The 12,452-nt window shown below is 42.3% G+C and overlaps 1 protein-coding gene across 14 annotated transcripts in view; it reads left to right on the top strand.

The window, feature by feature from the left end:
• The window catches only part of Cdkl3 (cyclin dependent kinase like 3), an 87,839-nt gene that overhangs the window by 15,530 nt on the left and 59,857 nt on the right, over positions 1-12,452 (top strand). For all 14 annotated transcript variants that reach the window (XM_059270508.1, XM_059270506.1, XM_059270507.1 and 11 more), the window contains 3 exons: positions 4,268-4,446; positions 5,483-5,595; positions 8,841-8,980. In XM_059270508.1, the coding sequence (XP_059126491.1) occupies positions 4,268-4,446; positions 5,483-5,595; positions 8,841-8,980 (432 nt within the window). The remainder of the gene's footprint in view (positions 1-4,267; positions 4,447-5,482; positions 5,596-8,840; positions 8,981-12,452) is intronic.

Consider the following 12,452-nt stretch of genomic DNA (forward strand, 5'->3'; position numbering starts at 1 on the left):
TCCTGAAATGCTAGCACTTGGGAGGTGGAGACTGGGGAATCAGAAATTCAACGTAACCTTGACTGCATAGTGGATGGAATACCCTGCCTGAAATAAAATAAAATGCCATTTATAACATCAAAATATTATATAACCTAAGAAACACTTGACAAAAGATGTGTGAGATCTGAACATTGAAAAGTAAACCTTGGGATTAGCCTATAGAAATATGTCTGCCGTAAATCAAACAGTGAAGGGGAAGATGAATAGGAATCCGACTTACGCAACTGAAGTAAAACATAGCTCTCTGAACAGGTGAAGATAGGTTTCTTCTGTATCCCAGAATCTAATCAATATTTATATGTATAATTCAGCTATCATTTGGCTTAAAAGGGCTTATTGGGAAATGTTACCATTTTTACTATTTTCTTTTTTTTTTTTTTTTAAAGATTTATTTATTTATTATGTATACAACATTCTGCCTCCATGTATGGCTGCACACCAGGAGAGGGCACCAGATTTCATTATAGATGGTTGTGAGCCATCATGTGGTTGCTGGGAATTGAACTCAGGACCTCCTGAAGAACAGCCAGTGTTCTTAACCTCTGAGCCATCTCTCCAGCCCCCATTTTTACTATTTTCTACAGAGAAAATATTTTACTGTTTAAAATAACCCTGGACTTTTGAATTATAACCTGTTTTTATGTTCAAAAAGAAAAAAGAAAAGTAAACATTGTAGAGAAATACTAAAGATAGTCTAACCAAACGGAAAGAGACAATTTTTAAAGGACTGTCAATGTGACAATGACAGACCAAAGTTTCTAAAGTCCATGAACCACGTTCAAAGTCAACTCAAGATAGACTGAAGACTTAAAGGTGAGGCTAATGCTGAAACAGTTCTGTGACACTATGGGGCAAAGATTCTCTCTCTCTCCCTCCCTCCCTCCCTCTCCCCTCCCTCCCCCTCCCTTTTCTCCTTTCCTTCTCTCCCTTTCTTTCCCCTCACTTCCTCTCTTTCCTCCCCACTTCTTTCTTTCTTTGTGAGATAAACTCAAAGCAAATGTAGTGAAAGCAAAAATAGACAATGAAAGAAGATGAGACCAAGCTGAAAAGCTTGTTTGTAGCGAAGGGAAAAATGTACTGCATGAAGAAACAGCTTCCAGAATGGGAGAAAAATGGGAACCAATAAAGAACTCAAATAACTCAGTGTAAGTAAACAGAATGATTAAAAATGAGCAAAGGAAAGCTGCATTTTGAAGTAGACCAGGTATGTGAAGGTGGACAGGTATATGAAGGTGGACAGGAATATGAAGGTGGACAGGAATATGAAGGTGGACAGGTACATGAAGGTAGACAGGTATATGAAGGTGGACAGGAATATGAAGGTGGACAGGTATATGAAGGTGGACAGGAATATGAAGGTAGATAGGTATGTGAAGGTAGACAGGAATATGAAGGTGGACAGGTACATGAAGGTGGACAGGAATATGAAGGTGGACAGGAATATGAAGGTAGACAGGAATATGAAGGTGGACAGGTATATGAAGGTGGACAGGAATATGAAGGTGGACAGGAATATGAAGGTGGACAGGAATATGAAGGTGGACAGGTATATGAAGGTGGACAGGAATATGAAGGTGGACAGGAATATGAAGGTGGACAGGTATGTGAAGGTAGACAGGTATATGAAGGTGGACAGGAATATGAAGGTGGACAGGAATATGAAGGTGGACAGGAATATGAAGGTGGACAGGTATATGAAGGTGGACAGGAATATGAAGGTAGATAGGTATGTGAAGGTAGACAGGTATATGAAGGTGGACAGGAATATGAAGGTAGATAGGTATGTGAAGGTAGACAGGAATATGAAGGTGGACAGGTACATGAAGGTGGACAGGTACATGAAGGTGGACAGGTACATGAAGGTGGACAGGAATATGAAGGTGGACAGGTACATGAAGGTGGACAGGAATATGAAGGTGGACAGGAATATGAAGGTGGACAGGAATATGAAGGTGGACAGGTACATGAAGGTAGACAGGTACATGAAGGTGGACAGGTACATGAAGGTAGGAATATGAAGAAATGTTCAAAGTCTGTCATTATCAGAGAAATGTAGATTAAAACGATGGAAGTCACTGCCCGAATGGTGATTTCAAAGGCAGAAATTAGACCGTGGAGGAAAGGAAACCTCTGCAGACTGCTGGTGGTAGTGTAAATTACCTGGACATATGGGGAACGGTCTGCAGGGTCCTCAGCAGTTTAAGCTAGAACTGGGTAAGCCCAGCCGTCTCACTACTGGGCGTGTATGCAAACAAAACGAGTTTGTCTGAGATAGCTGCAAGTCTGCATTCCCTGGAGCCTCGTTCACAGGAGGCAGAGAGTGTTGCCGTTAGTCTAAGTGTCCAAGCATAGATGAATGGGCCCAGAAAATACAGCGAAGAAAATTTGATGTACATAGAGTACTGAGACTTGGTGATAGGGCACAAATGCTTACGTGGGTAAGTTGAGGATATTATGTTACATGTAAAATCTAAAAAAGGAGGCTAAGAGAAAGATTTCTGTCAAGGTTACCAAGTTTCAGATAGGAGTAAGTTCAAGAGGTTTTTGTTTTTTTTTTTAAACTATAGTTAGTGGCTATTGTGTTATTAAAATTGCTGAGAGTAGATTTTAAGGTTCTTTTTGCAAAAATGACAAGAGGTAAGAGGTTAGTCAGTCTAATTTAGTTATTCCTTGGTGGGTTTTTTGGTTTTTGCTCTTTTTTTTTTTTTTGAGACAAAGTATCTCTCTTTTAGTTTTGACTATCCTGGAACTCACTATGTAGACCTCTAACTCACAGTGATCCTCCTGTCTCAACCTCCCAAGTGCTAGTATTAAAGGCATGTGCCACCATGCCCAGCTTTGTTGGTATATTTTAATAAAAAATTTAATAAAATGTATGCAATTAATACATATTTATGTCAGTTAAAGCATTTTCTTATTCTTTAAAAAAATGACTAAAAAATGCTGAAACTGAAATGGATCAGTCAGTAGGTGGGAAGGAACACATGGGTTTGTGATCTCCAGAACCAAGTGAGGAAAATGGTCCGTGGGTAGAGACAGAGAGAGCTGAGTATGATCGTGTGCCTGTGATCCTGGAAGACCAGGAGTGGAAAGTCAATACTTGCCTACATAGTGAGTTGAAGGATAGACTGGACTCCATGAGACCCTGTTTTAAAACAAAACAACAGAAAACCAGGGTGGAGGGCAGAAGGAGGGAGAGAGAGAAGAGCATGGTGTTTGAGAAGGGAAAGTGGGAGACAGTCCTACATTTAAGGGACAGAGAAAGGAACTTCTAGGCCAAGAAAAGACTTTTTGGTCCCAGGACTGCAGAATAGAGGAATGTTTGGTAACATCCTCACACTAAGAAATCAGTGAGGTAAAGGGCTAAGAGGTGTCCATCAGTGTGCCAATAGCATTGATGACTTTGTCCAGGGCAGTTGAACACAGCATGGGAAGCAGAGGACGGGTTAGTATACAGTATTCTTGCAGAGGATTGGCTGTGAAGACAGTGGATACCAACTGGGTCAAAGGAAAGTTGAACTTTTTCTCACTCGGTCCCTTTGATCTTAGAGTGTGACTTATGTAACAGGCTTTCTTGACTGCCAGCCCCCAGATCATGACACAGAGACTTACTATTAATTATGAATGCCCGGCCTTAGCTTAGACTTGTGCCACTAGCTCTTATAACTTAATTTAACCTGTTTCTCTTCACCTACATTTTGCCTCAGGGCTTTTTACCTTTTTCTCATTCTTCATGTCCTGCTTTTCCTGCTTTTTCTGTGGCTAGCTGGCGCTAGGTGGCTCCCTCCCTTCTCTCTCTTGTTTTCTCCTTTTCCTTCACAAGCCTAGGTTCCTCCTCCTACTTACTATCTCTGCCCACCAGCCCCACCTATCCCTCTCCTGCCTAGCTATTGGCCGTTAGCTTTTTAATTAGATCAGTCAGGTGCCTTAGGCAGGCAAGGTAAAACAGCAACACATCTTTACATAATTAAATAAATACAGCATTAAAAAATGTAGCACATCTTTACATAGTTAAAGTAATATTCCACAACAGATTTACCTTTCCGTGTCTGTTTTGGCTTCATTCCATTTGGAAGTGATGGATAGAGAATATGTAACATTTTACCTGTGATTAGGAAATGTCTTTGCTGTCTTAGCTGTGAGTTAGACTTTTCTCTGAATAATTTTTGATTCTGTATAAAAGGAAACCCTGTTTTAATATATTAAATTTTCTATTTGTTTTTAGATTATCCATCGAGATATAAAGCCTGAAAATATTTTAGTCTCCCAGTCAGGAATTACTAAACTCTGTGATTTTGGGTTTGCAAGGACACTAGCGGCTCCTGGGGATGTGTACACAGACTATGTGGCCACACGCTGGTACAGAGCTCCGGAACTGGTGTTAAAAGACACCTCTTATGGAAAGTATGTATACTTTGGGGACCCGCCTGGCTTCTCCCAGGTGTGTCATTTTTCCTCTACTCCTGACACTCTGCCATCTGTGTCTGGCTTTGGTCAAGGAAGAGGGATACCTTTGAAGGTACCCGGAAGATGCTGTGGGCACCTGTGCTGACGCTAGAGGGTTTAATGGCTGCAGCAGCTGCTGGAGGCCTGTGCACATGTCCTCACACTGTGTCCAGGCTTGCTCGAGTAGTCTGTGCCACACCTCTGCAGGGCTGTCTCCTCTGTTGATGTTCTGCAGCGGTTAAATGATTTATATTTCATTTATTTATGGGGTAGGGCCCATGGCATGCATGTGGGGGTCAGAGGACAACTTGCAGGATCAGTTCCTCCCAACTATGTGGGTCCCTGGGATCCAGCTCAGGTTTCAGACCCAGTGGCCGGTACCTTTGCCTGCTGAGCCATCTTGACAGCCCCTCCAAAGACTCTCCAATCATTTAGCATAATTCTGTGTTGAAATAGGATCTACCAAGTTTCCTGTTTGATGGAAAAAGTGACGTCTTCCTTATAAAGACTGAAAGTAATTTTTTTTTTTTAATTGTGTTCTAGATGGCTCAAAAAGGAGCACAGTCTCACAATTAGTGAATATTCTACAGTGAAAACTTGTAAATAATACCACTTAAACATTATGTCCCCAACCCCCCACTGGTTTTGAGACAGGGCCTCACTGTGTAGCCTTGGCTAGCCTGGAACTCAATATATAGACCAAGCTGGCCTCAAAACCAGATATCCGCCTGTTTGTGCCTCCCGAGCGCTGAGATTGAGACACGCACCATCACTTGTGGCTGTCCCCCTTTGGGGCTGTATTAGTCAGATAACATAATGGCATATATCAGGACATTTTCTTGCACATACAGTCTGATCATGTTCATCTGCCTTAGTTTCCCTCCCCCTCCCCTTTAGCTTTGATCTGATATAAAATGTGTTTAGACTAGTTATCACACATATTGGTGCCTGACAAAGTAATTTACTCTGTTGTTTGTTTGTTTCGTTTTTTCAGACCAGTGGACATCTGGGCTTTGGGCTGTATGATCATTGAGATGGCCACTGGTAATCCCTACCTTCCTAGCAGTTCAGATTTGGATTTGCTCCACAAGATTGTTTTAAAAGTAGGTAGGTATTACTGAGATACTCTGCTATGTGTCTAAGTAACTGCATCAGTTATCCTTGGTGCCCATGTTTAGGGAGTGAACACTGAGGAAGCGCCTTGTGAGACAGGTGATGGCAGATGGGGTTCCATGCTGGTAAAGAAGGCAGAAAATTGTTTTGACAAATAATGTTTTCTTTGCAGAAACTCAAAGCCCCATGTTAATCGTTGCTGCTAAGAAAAGTAGTAGAGTAGTAGTCTACTTCACTGAGTTAAGTCTCCAGCCCCACCCACTACTACAAGTTTTCTAAAAGTTGTGCTGTTCTAGAACTAAAAATTGGCCTCTGCAAATACTTGCTCTTCTAGACAAGGGCTTTTAATAATAAAGTTGAGTCAGATGCCTTTTAAAAGTATTGGAGATAGAAAAGCAATTATTTGCTAATAAATTATTTTCTTTTTAGTAAGATCTATTTTGTTTTAATTGTGTGTATATGTATGCATCTGTGTGTGGGTATGTGCATATAAGTGCTGGTGCCCAGAGACCAGAGGTGTTGGATCCCCTGGAGCCTGAGTTACAGCAGTCAGCTGTAAGCCACCAGAGGTGGGTTCTGGGAACCAAACTTGGGTCCTATGGAACTGCAGAGTGCTCTTAACCCCTGAGCCATCTCTTCCAGTCCCCTTAAATCATCCTCTTTATCAACAACCACCACAACCCCACAGTAGAAAACCATGTAGCTAAATAATGTGTTCAGTAATATAGTTGATGAAAAGTAAAATTTAAAAGTATACTTGATAAGAGTTTAATTATCTTACAATCTGTTTTAACTACTGTCTTAGATGCTTTTCTTGTTGCTCTGATAAAATATCTGATAAAGCAACTTTAGGGCAATCAGGTTTATTTTGGCTCACAGCCCCAGGTTCTAGTCCATCATGGAGCCGAAGTCACAGCAGGAGCTTGAGGACCTGGTTACATCACACCCACAATCAGGAACAGACAGTAATAAATACATTCATGTTGCTTGGCTCCCTTTCTCCATTTCTACAATCCTGGACCCAGCCAGGGAGTCATCCACAGTAGGAGGTCAATTAATGTAATCAAGATAATTCCCCAGGGCGTCCCCAGAGGCTTCCAGGTTGACAATTTACACTGATCACCATAACTACCTAGACATTTTGGTAGTTAGCTTTGCGCCTGGTATTTCAATCTGAAGGAGCTTGAGGAGCCCCAAGTGTGCGGGGGAAACTCTTCATAAACACATAATTGCAGGATTCTGAGGAAGAAGGTAGTGTGAACAGTCATTAAAGCAGTAAAACCTGGATTAACATTGATTGAGGATGATCTAAGATTAATAACAGTCAGATCGAGCCTTGAAGCATCCACTTTATGTGCCTTTTTAAAGCCCTGTTCTGAGACTGTGTTAGAAGAGAGCTTGGAGGTGATGACATTAACCCTGTCATCTTACAGAGGGAACCAAGCCATAAATGATGAAGAGATTTGCTCCACAGCACATTATTAGTGGTGGTGAAAGGTACCAGAGCCTAGTCTCCATGAGTGTTCACAGTTCTTTGCACTCTGTGGCTGCGGCTGGTCTTCTTCCTTCTACACCAGTGCTTCTCAACTTCGTAATGCTTCGACCCTTGTTCGTCCCCATGTTGTGGTGACCCCCAATGATAACATTATTTCCATTGCTACTTCATAACTGTACTTTTGCTACTGTGATGAATTGAAATGTAAACATCTGTACTTCCTGATAGTCTTAGGCGACTCTTTGGTTCAAGGGATCACAGCCTACAGGTTGAGAACCACTATTCTATACAATACTTTGGTTTCTGAATTACTTTACTGTGTTTTTTGGTTTTTCAAGACAGGGTTTCTCTGTGTAGCTTTGGCACCTTTCCTGGAACTCACTCTGTAGCCCAGGCTGGCCTCAAACTCACAGAAATCCACCTGCCTCTGCCTCCTGAATGCTGGGATTAAAGGTGTGAGCCACCACCACCCGGCTAAAGACTTATTTATTTTATGAATATGAGTGCTCTACCTGCATGTGCAACTTCATGCCAGAAGAGGGCATCAGATTCCACTATAGATGGTTGTGAGCCACCATGTGGGTGCTGGGAATTGAACTCAGGACCTCTGGACATGTGGCCAGTGCTCTTAACCACTGAACTATCTCTCTAGCTCTTTACTGTGTTTTTTTGTTTGTGTAGTTTTTGTTTGCTCTGTAGACCAGGCTGGCCTTGAACTCAAATATCTACCTGCCTCTGCCTCCTGAGTGCTAGGATTAAAAGTTGTATGCTACTAGGCTGGAGAGATGGCTCAGAGGTTAAGAGCACTAGCTACTCTTCCAGAGGCCCTGAGTTCAATTCCTAGCAACTACATGGTGGCTCACAACCATCTATAATGAGATCTGATGCTCTCTTCTGGCCTGCAGGCAGACATGCTGTATACATAATAAATAAATAAATAAATCTTAAAAAAAAAAGTTGTACACTGCCACCACCTGGCTCTATTGTTTTAGCTGTTATGAGTAAGGTTTCAGTCTGTAAGGATGAACACTTGACAGTTAAACCATTAAGATCAAGTAGAGAAACATGTCCAATTTTAAAGTTCTTTTGATGGTAATTATTTATTATGCCTTAAAGTTTGGGGGTAAAAGAGCCATATGGTTTTATGTATTTTGCTGCATGTCAGCAGCTTACTGGAGGAAACTTCAACTTACTTATTTATTTGGGTGACTTAGATTTTCTTTTTTTTTTTTTTCTTTTTTTTTTTTTCTCTCCGAGACAGGGTATCTCTGTGTAGCTTTGCGCCTTTCCTGGAACTCGCTTTGGAGACCCGACTGGCCTCGAACTCACAGAGATCGGCCTGGCTCTGCCTCCCGAGTGCTAGGATTAAAGGCGTGCGCCACCACCGCCCGGCGATTTTCTTTTTTTTTATTAAAAATTTTTCTATTTATGTAACAACCACAGATCCCTCCTCCCACTCCCCGGAAACTTCAATTTTTAAAAGTTAATTTTTTTTTTTAAACAGAGTTGGAAACTGAACCTAGGGCTTACACTTGTTAGACAAACACTCCACTGCAGAGCTGTGTCCCTAACCTAGAACCTCTGTTTTCATAACACATTTAGATATTTTCTCGACTGTAAACTTGGTGCTCTTCTCCACATTCATGACTGAGAGCGAATGGCTTGCGATGCCCACTGAGAGTGAATGGCATGTGATCTCCACCGAGAGCAGTTTCCTGACTCAGACACTTGGTTATCGTTTCAGGCAACCTGACGCCGCACCTGCACAATATCTTTTCCAAGAGTCCCATCTTTGCCGGGGTGGTTCTTCCTCAAGTTCAACACCCAAAGAATGCAAGAAAGAAGTACCCAAAGCTCAACGGATTGCTGGCAGAGATAGTTCATGTATGTTAAGACATTAAGGACGACTAAGAATTTGCAGAAATCATAATAACGTGGAGTCTTGTCTTCTGTTTGGTGTTAGAAATGGAGCACACAGCTGGGCGAACATTCTACCCCTGAGCCACTCTCCCAGCAATAATACAGTTTTAAAATGTTGTTTGAAAGAGATTCCAGAAAGACTCCTAAAGTGATATTAACATGTTACATACTACGTAGAAATTAATAGAGAGAAATTAACATTTAAGATACCGAAGGATAAATTGGGAACATTTAAAGGACTTTCCATGTTTCCCACCACCTTCAGCATCTGGTCTACCAGGCTAGGGCTGTTGTTTGTCCTGTGCTGTCCTAACTTTCTACAGAGGCATCTGTTGGCAGCTGTCATTTGAATGTTGCTGAGCGTACACCAGCACCCAAATTCACAAATTAGAGAAAACAAAAACATTTTAAGAGCTGTGCTGTGCGTGTGTAGTATACATACTTGAGAGTATGAGTGTGTGTGCACACAGGGGCATCTTGTGTGCATATATCTCCAGAAGTCAGAACTTAATGTAGGTGTCTTTCCTTGAAGCTCTCCATGCTTTGTTGTTGTTTAGATAGAATCTCTTTCTAGGGTATAGCTCAGGGATACAGTACTTAACTAACATTCACAAGGTCCTGAGTTCAGTACCCGGCATGGCGGGTAGAGGGAGGGAGACAGGAAGGAGAGAGGGAGATATCCATTTCAGTGAACCTAGAGCTGCTGGCCAATGAACATAATCCACGTATCTCCTCCTCATTAGTGCTGGGTCACAGATCCGTGCAGCCATAGCATCTAAACTCAGGTCCTTAAGTTTACATGGCAGTTTACCAACTGAGCCATCTCCCTAGCCCTTGTTTCTTATTTTAAGTTTTAAATTTGATTTAAACTAAGTAGCATATGAACACAGTACAAAATTCAAATAATATAAGGTGGATTTATTATGAATAGCAAATCTTATTTTATTTCTCTAACCAGCTGGTTTCCTATACCAGGAGGAGTGAAGGTGCTTATTTCTAAATGAGGGTTGTATGACCATTGGTGTAGAATATTAGTTTAAGATGTGTTACATTCATTTATGCTGTGGAATATTTATTTAATGATGCAAAGATGTGTTGCATTCTTTTATGTTGCATTTGTTTAACTTTGTAAAGCTTTACTTTACCTGTCTAAAACACTTGATTGGTCTAATAAAGAGCTGAATGATCAATAGCTAGGCAGGAGAGAGGATAGGTGGGGCTGGCATGCAGAGAGAATAAATAGGAGGGGTGAGAAAAGGAGAAGGAGAGGAGGACACCAGGGGCCAGCCACCCAGCCACCCAGCCAGCCACAGAGTAAGAAAGAAAGAAAGAAAGATATATAGAATAAAGAAAGGTTAAAAATCCCAGAAGCAAAACATAGAAGAAGAAAAACAAGATAATTTAAGTTAGAAAAGCTGTCTAGAAACAAGCCAAGCTAAGGCCCTGCATTCATAAGGAAGAGTAAATCTCTGTGTATTTATTTGGAAACTGGGTGGCAGGCCCCCAAAGAGTAAAACAAACAAACAAACAAACAAACAAACAAAAACCAAAAAACTACAGACTGTAGTAAAGTCCTAGTTTCTAATGTACAGCTCCTTTTTACTTTTATCTTTAGATTTATATGTATGGCTGTTTTGCTTGCATGTGTGTCTGTGCACCACATGTGTGCCTGATAACCACAGGGGCCAGAAGAGGGTGTTGGGTCTCCTGGGATTGGAGTTCAGACAGTATCCACCTGTCTCTGCCTTTTGTAGTGTTCTGATTAAAGACTGCACCATCACCACCTTGCCTGGCTCTTAATCCCTGAGGTGTCTCTCCAGCCCCAATGTGCAGTTCTTAAATGTGGTTTCTGGAATTTCAGAACAAGTAAAGTGAAGTATCTCCTAAAAAGTGGCTCTTGGCTCAGTTGGTAGTTGTTTGCCTTGTAGACGTGGGAACCTGAATTCTGTCCTCCAGAACCTACGTAAAAAGCTGGGGCAGTGGTGTGCACCAGTAATCTCAGGATTGAGAAAGTGGAGAGAGGAGGACCCCCAGGCTTGCTGGCCGGCCTTTCTGGCTGGGTTGGTGAACCTCTGGTTCAGTGAGAGACAGTCTCAAAAAATTAAGGTGGAAAGTGATGAAGGAAGACACCTGACATCAACCTCTGGTCTTCACACTTGTGTACGCAGCTGCACACATGAACACACGCACCACCCAGACATGCACACTCAGTTTCACTTGAGTTTCTCCATGTGACGTGCAGTCTCCCTTCTCCCCAGCGCTTCTAACCCCGTGTGCACTGTGTGCAGCAGAGCTATAGAACTGTTAGTTCATACTGTGCGCTTGGAAGATAGCAGAAGCACCTTTCTGTATTTTCATTCCGGTCCTTCTACGTAAGACCTTAGACAAGGGCCAGCAAGATGGGTCAGCACGTCTAAGTGCTTGTTGTTCGAGCCTGCTAACCCAAGTTTCTTCCCGGAACCCACATAAAGGTGGAAAGACAAAGCCAACTCCACAGTGTTGTCCTCTGACTTCCACACATGTGTTTTGGCATGCCTCCTCCCCAACAATAAATGAAATGAAAAGAAAAGATTTAACATCTACAGGGCGTGGTCTCCTTGAGTGTTCACAGGACAGCAGTGCTGTGGAGTGGACTGTGGAGAAGTGCCGGGAAAGGGCCTTTTCGCAGATGGAGAAAGCATTTTATAAAGCATATGCCTTTCATTCAAATCCTGTGGTCACCGTTTTAAAGAGTGGTTCTCTGTAATGACAGTCTGAGTATTTAGTATGGATCATGTGTACAGCTTCCTTTTCACAACTTGTCCCATGAGTTGCCTTTGGATTTTGGTTGTCTCCTCAGCTGAGGCATTCCCAGGGCAGAGAGACACAGAAGAGCCATTCATTGATTAAAAAAAAACTTTAGTTTATTTATGTTTGTGTTTTGCCTGCCTGTATGTGTGTGCATCGTGTGTGTGTGTGTGTGTGTGTGTGTGTGTGTGTGTGTGTGTGTGTAGTGCCTGCAGAGGCCAGAGAGAGGGGTGGAGCCCCTGGGACTGGAGCTAGAGATGGTTGTTAGCTGCCATTTGAGTGCTGGGAATTGAACCCAGCTCCTGGAGAGTGCTCTGAACTGCTGAGCCATCTCTCCAGCTCCAGAAGAGCTGCATTAACGCTGGGCTTTCGGAGGACTGAGAGTTGCAGTATTCCCTGAGCTTCCTTAGGCCACAAAGGACGCAGCATTAGGAGCCAGCTGATACAGGTTCAAATCCCCATTTGACCAATCACTAATCATGCTTCTAGATCTGGACAATAAAAGTTATTCCCTGTGAACTTCTCCCCCACACAGGGCTGACAGAAGAGCAAAGCTAAATTATTTCTGTTAACCTAATGCAACTTCATGATTTTATTACTGCTTGTGGTAAGAGAGATGCTGGGAATTGAACCCAGAGCCTTGTGTGTG

This window comes from Peromyscus eremicus, chromosome 8a (assembly GCF_949786415.1).
Source record: "Peromyscus eremicus chromosome 8a, PerEre_H2_v1, whole genome shotgun sequence".
NCBI classification, from domain to species: Eukaryota; Metazoa; Chordata; class Mammalia; order Rodentia; family Cricetidae; genus Peromyscus; species Peromyscus eremicus.